Genomic DNA, 18,172 nt, shown 5'->3' with positions numbered 1-18,172 from the left:
TAGTTTCTCTTGTGCAGGGCTGGCTCATATGTGGGGTAAGGGCACAGAGTCAAGACCCGAACTCTGGGAGTTGGGTGGAAGCAGGCTCGTGGAGAGCAGCCTGCGAACTCATTTATTGCAGGAACAGCTATACATTTTATAGGTTTCTTGCCCAATCACGATGTGCCACAGGGGATCAGACCACCAAGTTCCTATAGGAGTTCCCTTGGTAACAATGAGTCAACCTGGGGCAGTTGTTTACTTTCCTAGGTAGGAGAAGCGGAAAGCTCCTTCCTATAAGTTTTCCTTACACACTTGAGATGTTCACTGCTGCCAGCCAAGAACTAGGATTTCTCTCAACACTGCTGAAAACCGTTTAGGCAGAGGTTGGATCCTGAAGTTCCCCTCCCAGATAACATGGGCGGCTGCCACACCTCTAATCAACTAAGAAATCTGAGGAAGGAGACACTGGACAGTCTTGGACCTGGGGAGAGCATGTATAATAAGAGAGAAAGTACAACACTACAGAGGATTGACATCAAGTTCATATAACTTTCCTACAAAAGTTTAAAACTCAAATCAAACCAAAATAGCAGTGAATTTCTCCACAGAATATTTGAGGCAAAAGAAGAGGAGAAGAGGGTCTTCCAAATTCTGGAAAAGAAACAAAGATACATGACTTTCAATCTGTTTCTGTAGCCATCAAAATTAATGTATAAGGGTTTATCAAGACATTTTCAGCCAGTCTTTACAGCACACGCCTTCAGTCCCAGCAACTGCAGAGGCTGAGACAGAGAGATGGCAAGTTTCAGGTCAGCCTCGGCAACTTAGAGAAACCCTATGTGAAAATTAAAAAATAAAAAGGGCTGGGAATGTAGCTCAGTTGGTAGAATGCCCCCGGTTCTATTTCTAGTATCACAAAAATAAAAAGGTAAAGTCATTATCAGGCATGCAGGCTTCTAAAAATCTCCTGCGCATGCTTTGTCAGGAAACTACTAGAAGATGAGCTCCCTAAAATGAGAGAATAATCAGAAGAAGACAATGACTTGAAATCCAGGAAACAGTATCTAAAATAAAGGGAAGCAAAGGAAATGCCAGCATGGTGAGAGAACATTCTACGATGGAGACAAAGTCGACAGGCCTAGACTGGAGCAGTCTAGAATATTCCGAGATATGTTTGAAAAAAAAAAAAAAGGTGAAATGTCCAATATATTTGAATACATAAAGAGAAAAATTATACCAGGGAATACATGGTTGAATTAAATATTAATACACAGGAAACTAAACAAAGTTATTAATTCCAAGAAAAATAGCATACTCTTCCAGAAAGAAAAACGTAAACCCAGTATTTTATCTGGCCCAGCTATGAATAGATTTTCCATAGTCATAATCATGTAAACACTGATCTAACCAAAATTATGATACCTCTGGGCAGAGGTGGAGGGGGTCAGGCAAGAAAGGGTGCCAGTCCTTCATGTTCATGGGGGAAGTCAATGGAGAGTGCTTTAAACTAAAACTACAGGAATGAGAAGAAGTACATAAGTATGCGATTTAGAGATGTGAAAGTAAATTACAAAGGAATCTGCTAAGACAAAAATTGACAGCTGTTGCCTTTTGGGAGTGAGGAATGGTGGGGTAAAGGATGCTACATTTCATAAAAAGAGTTTTAGCACTAAATTAACTCTTCAAATTATGTGCATGAAACACTCTGATAAGTAAAAACAAAATTAAGGCAAACGATAACTCAGCCTTGACACCAAAGAGAAAAGACTCAATAACTAAAGGATCTTAAATGTGTTTTACACAGAAAAAGTAAGTAGAAAATGCTGAAAATTATAAGTAGCTCAAATAAACATAAGGGTTATTGGGATTAATGGAGGTGAATGGCAATTGGAAATGCTCTATATGTTCAGGTCCTTCCTTCATTTTGCTAAATATACATTTAATAGTTCAAAATGGAAGTGGTATAACAAAACACAAAAAGTGCATACCTAAATGTGATTTATAGACCACATCTAGAGGTCTCTTAGTACATATCACCTGGAAATTTGCAGGTGATTTCTGCAATATTGCTCATTAAAACCACATGTATAATCACCTAAATCAGTATGAGTTGGATTATTTTCTACAATAGTTCATTTCACTCAAAGTAAAAGTGATTTATTGTGCTAGATATTTACATGTACTAATATGTTCTTCATCAAAAATTACAAAACTATCACCATCTCTAATTTTCCAAAAAGAGAAAATGGAGCTAGACACAATTCATTTATGACTAAGAGGAAAAAGGACACTAAGTTTTTCAGAGCACAGGCACTGGAGCCAGACATCCTGAGCTTAGATTCTAGCTCTAAAACTCAGTTGGGCAAATCACTTAAACTCTCCATTCCTCACTGTTCCCCTCTGTAAAACAGGCTAACAAAAGTGCCAACCTCATAATACAGTGGAAGAATTTAATAAGCCAAGGTAGGTAAAGTACATAAAACAGAGACTGGTACATAGTATATATTATATTAGGAACATTATTGTTAGCAATACCTCAAAATCCATTATCTATAGATCCTAACTTCCAAACACGCATGCATACAAGTACACATTCATACATGCATATACAAAACCTCATCTTTAAACTAGGGAAGAATGTCACAAAAACATAGTGTATCCACCTTTGATTTCCTCTAAGTGGGGAAAAATAAAAGATCAATATATCAAAATTTTAAAGACGGTCAAAAACTCCTTATTTTCCTATTACTTACGATGTCTAGTTAAAGACACAAATGCAGTTTTAATTCTATGTGAAAAGTTATATCAGATAACAATTCCATCTTATTTGCCTCTTCAACATAGTCAGTCAGATTGACTTCTAATAGTAAAATTAATTTTGCTCTTATTCACATTTTATAATTTTTATAATGAAGTCAGAGACAAGGAGTCAATGAGTGTTTAATAGTTCATTAAATCCAACTTTTCAAAAGGCATTAAAAGATGATAGAAATTTTTTCTTTTTACATTTTTTCATCTTAACTGTTAATGATTTACATTAACAAACTTTCTAAGAAGGTGCTATTTGTTTTTGTGTAAAATATTTCAAATAATTTTCACATTGATAGGAATCGACTTGTTTTTCAATTTTCATTTTTAACTTTTGTTAATCTAATGTAAACAAAAAAGTCATCTTCCCTAACAAAGTTAATCAATTCATTGAGTGTATTTAACCTGGTAAACAGTTAAGAAACACAGGGAAATAGACTTTCAATTAAAAAGACATTTTTAGAAAACAATACATTGTGTCATCTTTACTTCATCTAATTTTTTGAAGAGAGATTCTATAACACAGACTAATGAAAACAAATAACTCCATATCCAACTCATCACAAATAGGTAATTGTTTTCTAAACTGTTTTTCCACATTAATACCAACTGTAATAGAATTCTTACAATGAAAAAAAATTGTACTGTTTTCTTGAACACTTTTGCATGTATCTTTGTGTAAGCAAGTACATAATCAAACAAGGATCATAGAACCCCACCAATGAGAACAAGTTTCACCCAAAGAAAAGTAAAAATTATAAATCCTATAAAAGTATTTTAACCTGCTACTCTCTTAATTTATAACTAAAAGCTCAGATGGTATTTTTTTTCCATAAGTATCAGTCAAAATAATTTAAAACCACAAAAATCAGACTTGTTTTTCTTGGAAAAATAATACAACCTGAGATTCAACTCCCCACAATAAAAACTATTTTAAAATATAGCATACTTTGCTGGACATTTTAGTATTTTGAAAACAAGGGACCCTTTTGACTCCTTCTACATGTTACATAACCAACCCTTTTAATAAACAAAAAGTTTGATTAAAGGTCTGTGTTCACTAAATGATAAATGATAAACTCCAGTCTCTGCCCTGTCAAATACTAAACTCTGCAAGCTTTCAGTGCTAAGTATCTTTATGTCAGTTGTTTATTTTTCCTTTCCTAGTGATTGGAGGTTTAAAAATATTGTATTACTTATAGTTAGTAAATAAGGGAATTCCAATGCCAAATATTTGTACAAGATAATGGAACAGCCGCCCTTCTGTTAAGAATTCACAGGGACTAAAATACTAACAGCTCAAGAATACTTGCTGCTTAAAACATATATACACATAGTCTCTGTTTAGCCAATTCTCAAAACAATGTCATAGCAGAAAGAGGGTTGGTACTTTCTGCAGGCTCACCGTTAACCATGTCTGATGTCTTTCTACAATTTTTTCAAAGAAAAGGCAACACTATTCTTCTTTAAAGAATCATAAATAGAATGAGGTTAGTCTAATTTAGGAAAAGCTAGAACTATAGGCCGGTTGTTAAACCAATAGTCTTATAACTACTCAGTGTAGGCAGAAAGTCGAGTTCAGGTAAGAAAGTATTGGTATGTTGTGGTCCCCTGTTCAGACTTTATCCTTGAGTAAGTACAGAATACTATTTCTACAAATGTTTCTTTATTTATTCGTCTTTTCCAGTTTACTTAAACTGGTCATTGCTAAGTCATTTTCTTTTTTTAATCAAAGGTGTTGCTGAAGTCCAAATTAGTGTTTGCACCATGTGCTATTTCAACTACTAGACAGAGAAATGTGTTGTGGCAGGATCCCAGGTCTAGTTGAGTTCCCAAGGTCAACGACTTACACCATGGCAGGTAATGCATTAAACCTGGGCAATAAAAACGGCTGGACTCACTGGAGAGGTCGCCATGTGAATGGCTTCTGTTCCCTTGTAAGCTAGGTCAGCTGAAATCTGCAAGTTCAGCCCCACCTCCAGAGATTTAGAGTGTGTTACTGGTCTCCGAAGAAGTTACCTCTACAGATAATTGGGCCATTCCTCAGACTTGAAACAGAGGTCCCCATGTCCAGAATTTGCACATGAAAATGCAAATACCTTAGCAAAACCTTAGAAATACCTTAGCAAAACAGACTCAATTCTGACCCTGATCCAGCCTCTCAGACCCACCAGCATGTGGCAGGCTCTTCCCCAGCACAGGAGATTCAACTCCCCACAACAAACACTATTTTAAAATATAGCATACTTTGCTGGACCTTTTAGTATTTTGAAAACAAGGAACCCCTTTGACTCCTTCTACATGTTACATAAGCAACCCTTTTAATAACAAAAAAAATCACTAAATGATAAATGATAAACTCCAGTCTCTGCCCTGTCAAATACTAAACTCATGATGGCACACATTCTTAGAACATTTACAGAACAACAAATGATATGGAAAATGTGAAAAAACAATGCTTCATTAGACAGAAAGCAAACTCATACTTTAATATCTGCCAATAACTCCAAAACAAACCCAGAACTGTGAATGTTTCTTCCTAATCACACTATTTTCATTGTTTTACCTTGGTTTTTGGACAAAATATGCCTTATAACTTATTTTTGTATATTTTCCGGAATAAGTAACATCCCTATTTGATAAAAAGAGTATTAAAGGAAATAGTTTCCTTTTAATATTCTAAATCCACATGTACAAATATTTATTACAAGTGGATAGACTTATTCTATAATTTATATATAATATATATATTTTACATGTTTACATATTTTACATAAGTATATACATATTTTGAAGTAAAAATACTTTCTTCCTGAACCAAGAACATGAGTTTTGGTTTTCCTTAAAAAAGAAAAAAGTGGGCTGGGGTTGTGGCTCAGTGGTAGTGCCCTTTCCTAGCATGTGTGAGGCATTGGGTTAGATCCTTAGCACCACATAAAAATAAACAAACAAAACAAAGGCATTGTGTCCATCTACAACTAAGAAAAAAAATTATTTTTAAAAAGCATAAGAACACAATTCTTTGGGAATGTTACACTGATTCTCTGTCATGTTCAATGTTCAGAGAAGAAAAACCATGTGTGAATAATGATGCAATCATTAAATCATCAATGTTGTCAAAACATCAATAATTGAATGTAACTGATAGAAGGATCAGTGTGAATTGAGCATCAAGAATTACAGAACAATCTTAAGGAAACACAGTTTGTTACAACAAATATTTGAATAGAACAATGCTGAAAAGCATTGAAGAAAAGCTTTTATAAACAAATCAATGATGATTTGAGCAAAGCATATCCAGTATCTGTAAGTAAATGCTTCTAACATTAATGAGCTTGTTCTCAAACAAGTTAAGCAGGGGTACCATAATCCTGACCCTAGTTAACTATTTGTAGAACCTTCTTCTCCACAACTCCTGAGGCTGGAAAACTGTTGTAGCTCCCTAAGAACTGTCTTATTCTCCAACAAAGAGGGTGGGTGCTGGCTGGTCTCCCAAAAGGTACCTCATCCCCAGCTCCTAGTTTCTAGGTGTCTAATTTAGTTTGATGACTATATTTTTGCTATCAGATCTGAGCTAAAGACATTCAGATTATAGAATTTTACTTATAATGAATATCCAGAAAAAAATCTGAAATTCTAGGATAGTCTTCCCAATAAGAACACCATTATCAGTAAAGGCATATTGTGAGAATCAAAGTATCTCTTCTATCATTGAAAAAAAAAAGAGTTCTCTAAACAAAAGTCAAGTCCCCTTAGTACAGAGTGCCACAATCAGGTAGTCATTTCTTCCAGGTAATTGAGAGAAAGGCCCAGAAGCAGCTAGGAACAGACACTGCCACCAGGGACATGAGCAAATGACAGATCAGAGTGCATCACCCTTCTGTTCATAAAGCTTCAAAATGCAGTGTGCACAGGTACTGAAGACTCTCCACATGTTGACCCCAGCTCCCACGGCCAGCTTTCAGCATTACTGGTGCACATCCCATACCAAGATGCCTACACACCCTTCTCCACCCACCATAAGCTTCCTAGCAATATCACAGGGGCTCAGGCCTCTAGCCTTCTAGATCCTCAAAAGTACCCTGCACTCAGCAAGGGCATCCTATGAGTCATAGTCCACCCAATGTTTTTAAAATATCTTCATGGTTATGATTACTTTGAGGAAATTTGCCATCTCCAAACTTTAACGTTATGAAACAAACAAAAAATGACAATCTAAAGAAAATCCAGATTTTCCTTATATATCCATGTATGTATACACATATATATTCTTTGTATGGATATAACCACTTATTTTACAAGAACTCAAATATATTGTTCAATAGGAATACATAATGATATAAATATTATTATTTGTATTTTTAAAATAAAGTTTAAGTGATCATTTCTTTCATCTGAACACTGAACATGCAACCAAGGATAGTTAACACCTTTAATCTGAAAAGTGAAAGGGATATGGATCACAATCTTTAAAAAGTATGTTTTAAAAATTTCTGTAGTATCATAATTTTTTAAATTCATTATCTTAGTATTCAGTCACCAGCTTCTTAGATATCACACAAAAAGTAAATATTAAACACAAGTTTTTCAAACAGTTTATCTGCAAGTTGCTTTCCTCAATAACTTAAATGACAAAAATTCTCTTTCCTATGTGTGATGTGCCCTCTTGTTTTAATTCTCTGCACATTTAGGATGGTGCTTCTTGAGTCCTCTAGACAGATACATGATTTTTAAATGAATGCCTACTATTTTATGTTTACCAAAGAGACAATGTGGAAGCCAATAAGAAAGCAAAAATACCGCACCGTTGCTGCAGCATTCACCTTGAGAAGCACTTGAGCTTGCATGCACAGTGCATGCACAGTGACCAGCATGCACAGGGGAACAGTCACTTCAACAGCATATGCTGCTAAAGGGATGCCTGGCATTGTGACTTTGAACTTCTCATGGCCTAAGAGCAGTCTCCCAATCAATGGATATAGACTTATTTGTCTTATATTCAACTAAAAGTATCTCAAATGTATCTACAAAGAAACAATACATAAGAAGGCTTCAAATGCTTAACATGACAGAGCACATGTAAATAGTGCAAAGGTCAGAAAACTGGAATCATTCATGCCTCAAACCCAGAAGCCATAAGTCCAATGAGCACCCAAAATCCTGTCACAAAGACATGCAGCTGTCCTGGGCCCTAGTCTATGACACGTTTCCTTTTCAAAACATCTATTTCCATTTTCTTTTGGGAAATACTTAGAGGTAGTCACATCAGCCTCACTTAAGAAACAGAAGTGATCATGGAACTCTGTCATGGGTTCTTATGTGTATAAAAGCCACAGTGTAACCATGAAGAGGGCTTTCTATTGCCTCCAGTCCCAAATGTGAAATATTTTATCACAAACCAGAAATACCAATTGGCTCTCCATAGCTCAGGGTACCAAGGCCTTAATAACAGAACTTTATTCACATTGGTCTCACTGTGCCCCAATATCACAACCAAACTGAATTTCTAAGTTTTGCCTACACTTGCGGTGCCCCTTGTTTTAGTCAGCTTTTTCACTGCTGTGGCTAAAAGACCTGACCAGAACAAAGAGTGGCAGAAAAGTTTATATGGGGACTCATAGTTTCAGAGGTCTCAATCCACAGACAGCTGTGCACATACCTCTGGGTTTGAGGTGAGGCTGAACATCATGGCACAAGAGTGTGGCAGAGGGAAGAAGCTCATATGATGATCAGAAAGCAGAGAGAGAGAGAATCCACCTGCCAGACAAAAAATTTATACCCTAAAGGCACACCCCCAATGCCCACCTCCTCCAGCCATACCCTACCCACCTTCAGTGAATCCTGTCAGGGGATTAATTTACTTTGGATTAAGGTTCTCATAAGTCAATCACTTCACCTCTAAACCTTCTTGCATTATCTCACACATAAGCTTTTGGGGCACACCTCACATCCAAACCATAACACCCCTTTACTCCTCCATTTTTGCACACATTTCTCATGTTGCTCTAAATCCCCTCCCCTCCCCTCTCCACCTGATACATTTTCAATATCCAACTCAGATAAAGATGCTCCTGTGAATACTTCTGAAAGTCTCCATCACTCCTGATTCTAGATTCCCGAAGACATTTACTTATAAATTTAATATATTTCACTTTCTAATTTTCTTTCTTTTTTCCCCTTTCATCTTTGTGCCTATCACAGGCTGGGTACACAATAAGGGAGGGGAAAAGGAAAGGAATGGAGAATGGGAAGGGGGAAGGCAAGGAGAACCTGTTTGATTCTTTGGCAGGATCAGAGAGAATGATCACTATGGTAGAATTTTCAGAGTTCCTTTTATAATAACTACACTGAAAGATTATAATTTTGCAAATTAAACGACTACTGAATGCTTTTGAGTAATAAATGAAGCATAGTTAAGTCTTGTGGAAATAATGCCGGTAATTAATTAAATTTATTGTAACAGTGGTGTGTAGTGAAACATGAATGGGCCTGGAGTGTAGATTGTATTTGAATGCTGATTACAGCACAAAGGGGACACACTGTGAGTCTTTGGGCACGTTACTTTTCCTCCTTTGTAAAATAGATCTAACTATATCTAGTTGCTATAAGTATTTTCTGAGAAAACAAAGGTAGAATAATGGATATATGCTGAACATATGGTAAATGATATACTGGACCTTGATTTAGAAATAAAGTTATTAGACTTTCAGTCACAACTATGAACAAAATAATAAAGATATTTAAGTTAACACTTTGATTTTAATTTAGCAACTTATAACCAACTATATAAGTGTAAAATTTATAACCACATGAGAGAAATCCTTAAAAGGAGTCTGAAGAAAGTGAATTACTATTTAAGAATTCCTGGTTTCACCTTACTATTTTAAACAACAAAACGACTGTGGAGGGGAAATTTCTCTAGGGCATTAAAAAGGTACTTGATGTCCATGAAGGAAATCATTCGGATCTGATTCAATCACTCCATATTTTAGGAAAGCTTTAAAAATGCTTCTGCACAATCAATAACTAGATGCAAATTCTCTGGAGTAATAAAACTGGAAGAAAAAAAAAAAGGGTATCCCCCTTAAAACACAATCCACAGGTCTTAAACATGCAGGGTATATCCAACATCATTTCTGAGCAGGGCCTGACTGTTTTGCTGGCAGATGAGTGTATATTAGCACTGCATTCTGACAAATGATGATCTCCTGACAGTGACATTCAGCTGAGGCCGACATTGTAAACTTGTCTGTTCAATCTGTTTACATTCCCCCTGAGCTGGCACCGCTTTTTCTAATGCCTGCATTAATAGCAAGGTAGAACTGCAATAACAAATGAATTTCATTTAGTCTGCATCCTTCAAAGGCTTAAAACCAATTTTAAGCCTGGGAAGCATCCTTCAAAGGCTTAAAACCAATTTCCAGTTAGCTTCAATTTCTCTTTTAAAGAGAGAAGGAATATCTGCTCCTGAAATTACTTTGAAAGTCATAGTGTATTCAAGTTTCTTTCCCTAGTTATTTCTGGCCTGTTATTTTCCCATTATAATTAGACTTTAATTATTTTTCATATAAATACGTAAATGTTTTGATTCTCTGACAGTTTCATAAGATTAAGAACAAGTCTGAGTAGGGAAGCTAAATTCAACAAAAATACAGGATGTCCATTTTAATTTTTATTTCAGATAAACAACAAAAAATGTTTCAATACATGTGTATATCCTAAATATTGCAAGGGGGATACTCATATGAAAACACTACTTATATTTTATCTGAAATACAATTTAATTAGACATCCTGTATTTTATTTGGAAACCTTAAATCAGGGTGTTTGAACAACTTTCATCTAAAAATCTGTAATTTAACAAAAGGGTCAAATTCATGGTTTTCTAATAGGTGGCCTCTCAGCTTTTTGTTGCTGCTCTTTTGAGGAGAAGTGGTGGCAGGAACAGGCTGGTTAGAAAGATCCGTAGTGAAGGCGGCTCTCTCACTGCTCTTGACCAGGTGGATGAATAATGGTATTTTTATTTTTGCCTCAACACCTGCGTGTCAGGTTCTTTTTCATAATCATTCAACAGATATGGTAATCTCAGAGATCAATTGTCTTAAAAAAAAATAGCTCTCCTAGACCAAGCTGATTTATTGGCCTTACAGGTGAAACAATACTGAATACAGAGAAATGGGCAGGTTAGATGAATGCATTCTACATGCTTAAATATTAACATTCACAATAAAGTCAAGAACTTTCTAATTTTTTTTTTTTAAATAGGATGAAGGATAAAGGGCGTGTGTGTACAGGCGCACACCCACAAAACCATGAGAGTTGCCTTGCAAATATTTACCAAAGACTTAACATCATGTCGTATTCTGCCTTCACAACCTCCTTTCACAAGCCGTTCCCTTGTAATCTAAACCTTCCTAACAGCCAGGCTCCTCCTTTACAAGCTTCCTCATTCCTGTTTTCCGGGCCCCATCCTCAGTCTGATGTGCTGGTTGCTCCCACTCTCACTATCCTAATTCCCTGCCTATTATTGAATTTACTAAATATTTGTTAAAGCAATGGGGAAGGAAAGTGGCTCACATTACCGTGTTGTCTTAGTCTGGTAGTTTAGACGAGTTATAAACACAGAAAATGTACAGGAAGGGTTAACACACAGAACTTCAAAGGTGGAGAAGAGCCTATTAGAGGTATCAGCAAAAGCCCAAGGAAAACGACTTGGCAATCAGGATCACTGAGGTCTGAATCCCACTCCACCCCTACTTGCCCAGTGACCTTGGGCATATCACTGAACTCTGAACCTCATTTAATTCTTATTTATCTCAGATGATTATTTCCAGGTTTAAAATGAACGATAATAGAGAAAAGTTTTACACACTGCAAGACACTCAGGAAAAGTCAACAAGTGTAGAGTAAAATAGCAAAATTATCATAGATGTGTTGTTGGAACTGGACTGTCTGAATAGCTGATCCTCCATTTACAAGCCAGGCAAACTCAGGTAAATCACTTAACCTCTCTGTGTCTCATTTCCTCACCTTCATGCTATCTGAAAATAATCATACCTATCTTATTATAAGTGTAGAGAGGATAAAATTGATTAATTCATGTCAAAATCTTCATGAAAAAAAATTAAAAACCCAAAACTCTACTATGTCTGGCATGGTAAACTCCATAGGAATGTTACTACTTTAATTATTATTATCATTATTGGTGTCATTATTTTGGGAGCTAGTATTTCATGTAAGTCTTAATGGGATGGTGATATTTTAAAAAGAATAAAGAGACCAGAGAATGAAGAATTAGGAAAGAAAAATAAAAACAGCAGGTGAAGGCTTGATTATAGAAGGGTTTGGTGTAGGTTAGAGGAGCCTGTAAATTTTGCATTACTCAGTAGAGAGACTATCAAAGTCTTGAGTCAGGAATCACATGATTGTGGTTGTATTAGATTAACCTGGAAGCTTTGGTTTGGGGTAGAACAGGAGACAACAGAGGCAGAAAGATTAATTAGGTGGCTCTGTACCATGTGAGCAAGAAGTCCTGAAAGTCTGAACTGGAACATTTCAAATGGCAACAGAAAAGAGAGAGCAAGTTCCATGATTATGGGATCAGAACCTAAGGGACTTGGCCACTGTGTAAAGGAGGGGGCTATAAAGAGGAAGCCAGAGAAGAAACTGCCTGAGAAACAGACTAATTGCAGATTGGTTGTAATGAACAACTGGGAGGTGAGACCACAGTTTATTCTTTAACAATGGAGATACTCTGCTGGATCTGGACCTTAGTCTGTCTAGATGAGTAGAGGAACAGCACATGGAGAATGAACTGACAAAGATCAATAAAAGAAGGAACGAAGATATGGCACTCATGGACACAGGAAGAGCAAAGCACAGAAAGTTGTTTCATAAAAAAGAGAACATTTACCCAGCAAAGAAGGGGATGCTCATCATCCCTCCAGAAGCCAGCACTCACCCCTTAGGGCTGAGACTGCAGCTCTTCCTCTTTAGCCTCAGGGTCCCAGTAAAAACCCTATTAGAGACCTTATCAGAGAGTAGTAAAACTGACCATCCACTTGACTGATCTGATGGAAAAAAACTGGTAGTAAGGTGTGTTCAGTAAGTGATCGAAAAATGGATGAATGAACAAGATCATGCCCTTAGGATCTTGGTCCTCCATGTCACTTAAGCTTCATAAAACTCTCATTCACAAGTCCATGATCTTAAGTGGAGGCCTAATTACTTTGTAATTTGTCAACTTGACTGACTAACAAGTAAATAGAATGAATGAATGGTTCTTAAAAGTGTTTCCAAAAGCCTTTGTGGTTCCTTGAAAGACCTGACTCCCACCTACCTAATCCTACTGCCCAGGGACCAACCAGAGTAAAAGCTGGGAAGAGCAAGGACAATGGTCATTGTTCTTAAATTGGTTACCTGAGAGATGGTTAAAAGAAACCCTTGAAGACTGGTTTTAAAAAAGAAGTGTGAAACATTTTTTAAAGTTTGAAATATATTTATACCCTTCAAATTATAGAAGATTCATATAAAGTTCTGTATTTTATTTTTAAATTACAGTCCAACTATCTTAACATGATGTTTCCAAACTTTTCCACCATTCTCCTTTTCACTATATACCCACGTGAGAGAAGTCAGGTAGTGAGCGTGCTTCCCCTTTTCTGAATGTGGCTTATTTTCTAAAGTCTTCTGTTTTCCAACGTTCCAACTGAAGAGTTATCCTCCAAGATGCCCAGTAAGACATTCAAACAGGTCATTCTGGGAAATTTGAAGGTTCAGTTTAGCTTCAGACTACGTTTCTGTTTTAATTGTGTAGAACAGCCTATGAGCCCTGGGTGTGTGCATGCTGGCTACTGAGAGCCAATTTGTTTTGTTTGTTTGTTTGTTTGTTTGTTTGTTTTGTAGGGTGGGTACCAGCAATTGAATATAGAGGCACTCGACCACTGAGCCACATCCCAGTCCTATTTTGTATTTTATTTAAAGACAGTGTCTCACTGATTTGCTTAGCGCCTTATGAATTTGCCAAGGCTGGCTTTGAACTCGTGATCTTCCTGCCTCAGCCCCGGAAGTCACTGGGATTACAGGTGTGAGCCACTGCGCCCAGTCTAAAAGCCAATTTGTGCTCCTCTCTCCCCAACTCCACATTCAGGGACATCATGTTGGTGAACTGAAATTGACCCTGCTGGGAGTATTCACCCTATGGAAATCCTGAAATGCTACAAATCAGGGCTTTTTTCTGTCCAAAGATCCAGCTTACCAGTGCACCCTCAATTTTTAGTTCCTTACGTGAAATTAATGCACAGCCAGGGTTGAGGCCTTCCACAAAGAAAGGAATATAGCTAATGAATTCATTATTCAGGAGTTTTAAATTTTAGCAATTACATATTAGCAGTCCTGTTACCTGTGCCAAGAGTGTGTGATATTTTATATTTCAATGTTCTTCTAAAACTCTATGCATAAACCTTTTAGTTGACTCTGATTATTACTTTTTTGTACTAGGAACTGAACCCAGCAGTGCTTTACCATTGAGATACACCCCCAGTTCTTTTTATATTTTTATTCTGAGACAAGGTCTTGCTACATTGCTGAGGTTGGCCTCCAACCTGCAATTGTCCTGCCTCAACCTCCCAAATCACTGGCTTGCAGGTGCATACCATTGTGACCAACTAATTAATTCTGATTTTTAATGTTAAAAGTTTTGATTTAAAAGGTTAACCATGGATAATAAAATAAATCTAATTTTATCCAACTCTTGAGAGTTAAAAACATTAATAGTATAAATCAATTAAAAATTAATAATAATTAACTGAGGCTCACTTATGTCCACTAAAGTATGTAAAGGCAGCACAAAGATTACAATCTGTATCTGCAACTTCAACAACTGGGTTCCCACATAAGTTAACAGGAGGGGGCTGTTCAAAAAAAGAAGTGAAGGAAACAGTTCCATTATGACTCTCGGGTCTTGTTCACAGGGGCTTTTTGAGTGGTGATATTGTCTATGACACTAAAAAGAACTATGCTGTCAAATTAAAATGTCTAGGACAGCACTGAAGTGAAATAATTAAATAATGTATATATTTTCCTACTTTCATTGTTTCAGTATAGCAAGAACTTGTATTGAACTCATCTCTTCTAGAAGGAAGGGTTCCATCCTCCTAGGACGCTCAACAATAACTGCAGATTAGTTCCTGCTATGGCGGTTCCCCAAGCTCATAATCTCACCGACTGATAAAAAGTAATACATTACCAGTTAGCCCGTTTAACCACAATGAAAAGAAGATATAAACACTGTACCCAGGCAAGAAGCAACAGATTTCTCTTCACCGTTCCACAATATCCCAACATCCCCACAATGATAAGGAAACAGCACACAGCAATCATGACTGGATGAACCACAGGAAAGTAAGTCAAGATGACGGCCTCCTCCACCCTGCAAGAAGAAAACCATAACATGTTATAAGTAAAATGGACTCAAAACGCACCCAAGACTGTGCAAGACCCAATTGTGAACATGATTCTTTGAAACACCACCCTCAAAGCTAGCTGGCGATATTGTCTCTTTCATAATCATGGTGCTATTTTTGTGTTTATTTACTTGCTTCCTTTTTCATTGTTTTTGTTTTGTTGTTGAGCAAATGGAAGAATTACAACTCATTGAAAATATAATAAAATACAATATAATAAAGTATCATGTAAGCCCTGAAGACTTAGCCTACACAAATCACATGGGATCCTTGGCTATTTCCAAGCTGGGGTCAGTGGGATCACCTTCCTCTTCTCTGATCTTGCAATTCATGTGCATAATATCTCTCCTCCCTGACAACTGGGGAAAAGACTTTCCCACTCCTCCAAAGTGGGAAAGACTGCCATGCAGAGGGAATTGATTTGCATTCACAGAAGAAAAGAGATGATTTTTGCTAGTACACTACAAAAATGCATTAGTCAGAACTAATGATAATAATAACAAAACTGAACCATTAAGAGTGTACAAGATTTGTTGTGTTGAGGACTTTACAGGAAGGTATCTAATTTAATCCTTGCCATGGTTCTAAGGGTTATATACTATAATTTCCATTCAGAGATGAGGAAAAGTAATTTGTCCCTTGTGATATTAGTAGATCAACCCTTGAAACTTGAGAGGAAAATGTCATTGTGAGGTTCAGTTTTCATTAGCCCAGGAATATGAATTATGAAGCTGGCAATGGTTTTCTTGGGAAAAAGCAGCCAAGCTGTCCTTTATACACAAATATGACAAGGTTGGCACACAATCAGGAAGATAGGTGATTGGTGTTACCATACTCAGAAGGCCCACACAAACATAAGCCACCTGATCTCCTTCAGGACCAGCGGCACACCTTAGGGGGAGGCTAGAAAGTGCTGCTTCTTCAGCAAGGTATCGTGGGCAGGAAAACTTCTCCAAGGTCTTGGAGAAGCCCCACCCTATCAACAGCTGAGGGCACAGAAATCTAAACATGAGGATCTGAGGAAACCTGGTGGAAGACTTCAGTATGTAATTATAAAGCCTACCTTGTTTCTGCAGTTAAAGTGAGAACATTATTCAGGTAGTCCCTCATCCAAGCAGAAACTGCCAACACGCTGATGGACATTAACTAAGGAGAAAAAATGTGGACCAGTTACCCAGGATTTATGCAAAACTCACTGTAGGATTAATAATTGAAAAATTAAGGATTTTTGTTACATAATCTTTATGTTCTTTCTAATTACTATTTGTTACCTATTTACAATTACTATAAACATAGGCCATTCCATTTAGTAATCATACCACAAGCACTAATAGAATGCCACCAAATAGGTTACAGAAAACTAAAGTATTAAATGGCTGATTTCAGGTTCAGGAAAGAAATTACCTAAGATGAGATCACAGAACTAAATTAACGGACATAAGATGAGCCTAAAACACACTTTCACACTTAAAAGCAAAGAAACAATTAAATGTGACTACTGGGCAATTAAATAACATTAAAAAAAGTCATGATCCAATTTAAATGGGCTTCTCTTAACTAAAATTCAGACAATCTAAGCATTAAAATAACAGTACTACTAACAACAAATGCAATGGTTTGAAACATACCAAATGATCTAAAAATCTATAAACTCAAAATATTTAACAAAATTCATTGTTCACCTATATAGGATGTTGGGTACTCAACTCATTATAAGAATCCACTATTTATATTTATCTGACTTTTCCTGTACAAACTAAAGGGGGAACCAAAGACTGAGAGTTTTAATAGAAAAATTTCTGCTACTATACGCAGAAATTATACTACGGTACCACCATTTAACAACCCCTTTGAAATAATGGGTCTCTAGGAAAAGTTCCTCAATGGCTATCATATTTATCAGGTCAGGAATTTTCATTTGTCTGTACATTAGAATCACAAGTCTGAAAAATTTACTGGGTCCAGGTCCACCCTGGACCAATTCTTAGAGAGGAATCTGGGCATCCGAAATGTGTCAGAGTGCAGGGTTGAGAACCACTGTATGGTTCTCAGGTGTAAGGTTGATGTAGACTTTTAGAATGGAGGGATCAGACTAATGAGACCAGAATACACTGATCAATCTTAGTTTACAAAAAAAGGCCACCAGTCACAATGCATATCCTAACATGATGTGATCAGAAATACACAGCAATTCCTCTTAAATATTTTTACCAAAAAGTCAAACTAGAATCTAGACCTCTAGTTCTAATTACCGGTTTACAGGAAGTACAGAGGATAAATTTAAACTTGTTAAATGTCACTACCAGGATGCAATTAGTAAAATCAAGAATGCGAGAGGAACGATCTGTTTTCTTCAATTAAAAAAAAAAAACTGACAAGAGAAAAATGAAAGGAGGAAAAACTACTATAGATTCAAAGAGATTTAAGATATTACCCAATGTAATATATTTACTTTGTTTGCATCCTGATTCAAACAAATCAACTGCAAAGAAACATTATGTGACAACTGGGGAAATTTTAACACTGATTGGATGTCTGAAAATATTAAAAATTATCTTCATAATTTTAGATATGAAAATGGGTTGGTTTTTTTAAGTTTATTTTCAAAGGGCACTTATTATCTAGACAAATATTCTGAAGTAATTACAATTGAAATATCATAACCTGTAAGGGTTAGGTAAAAAGTAGAAGAGGGTATCTTAATAACTGTTGACAATGGGTAATGGGTAACTTGAGATTAATTATGCTGTGCTTCCTACCTTAGCATATGTTTTAAATTTTTCATAACTCAAAACTTTTTTTAATATATATGTATGTATGTGTATATGTGTTTGTGTATGTGTATATATACATATATATATATACACACACATATTTAGTTGCAGATTGGAGATAGACACAACACCTTTATTTTATTT

General features: G+C 36.3%; 1 protein-coding gene across 3 annotated transcripts in view; it reads right to left on the bottom strand.

Annotated features, from left to right (window-relative positions):
- Positions 1–18,172, bottom strand: part of Tspan12 (tetraspanin 12) — a 70,404-nt gene that overhangs the window by 38,894 nt on the left and 13,338 nt on the right. For all 3 annotated transcript variants that reach the window (XM_047562681.1, XM_047562682.1, XM_047562683.1), the window contains 2 exons: positions 16,318–16,400; positions 15,085–15,220 (listed from right to left, as the gene is read on the bottom strand). In XM_047562681.1, the coding sequence (XP_047418637.1) occupies positions 15,085–15,220; positions 16,318–16,400 (219 nt within the window). The remainder of the gene's footprint in view (positions 1–15,084; positions 15,221–16,317; positions 16,401–18,172) is intronic.

This window comes from Sciurus carolinensis, chromosome 8 (assembly GCF_902686445.1).
Source record: "Sciurus carolinensis chromosome 8, mSciCar1.2, whole genome shotgun sequence".
Taxonomy (NCBI): Eukaryota; Metazoa; Chordata; class Mammalia; order Rodentia; family Sciuridae; genus Sciurus; species Sciurus carolinensis.
This window is presented reverse-complemented; position numbering and strand designations above follow the sequence as displayed.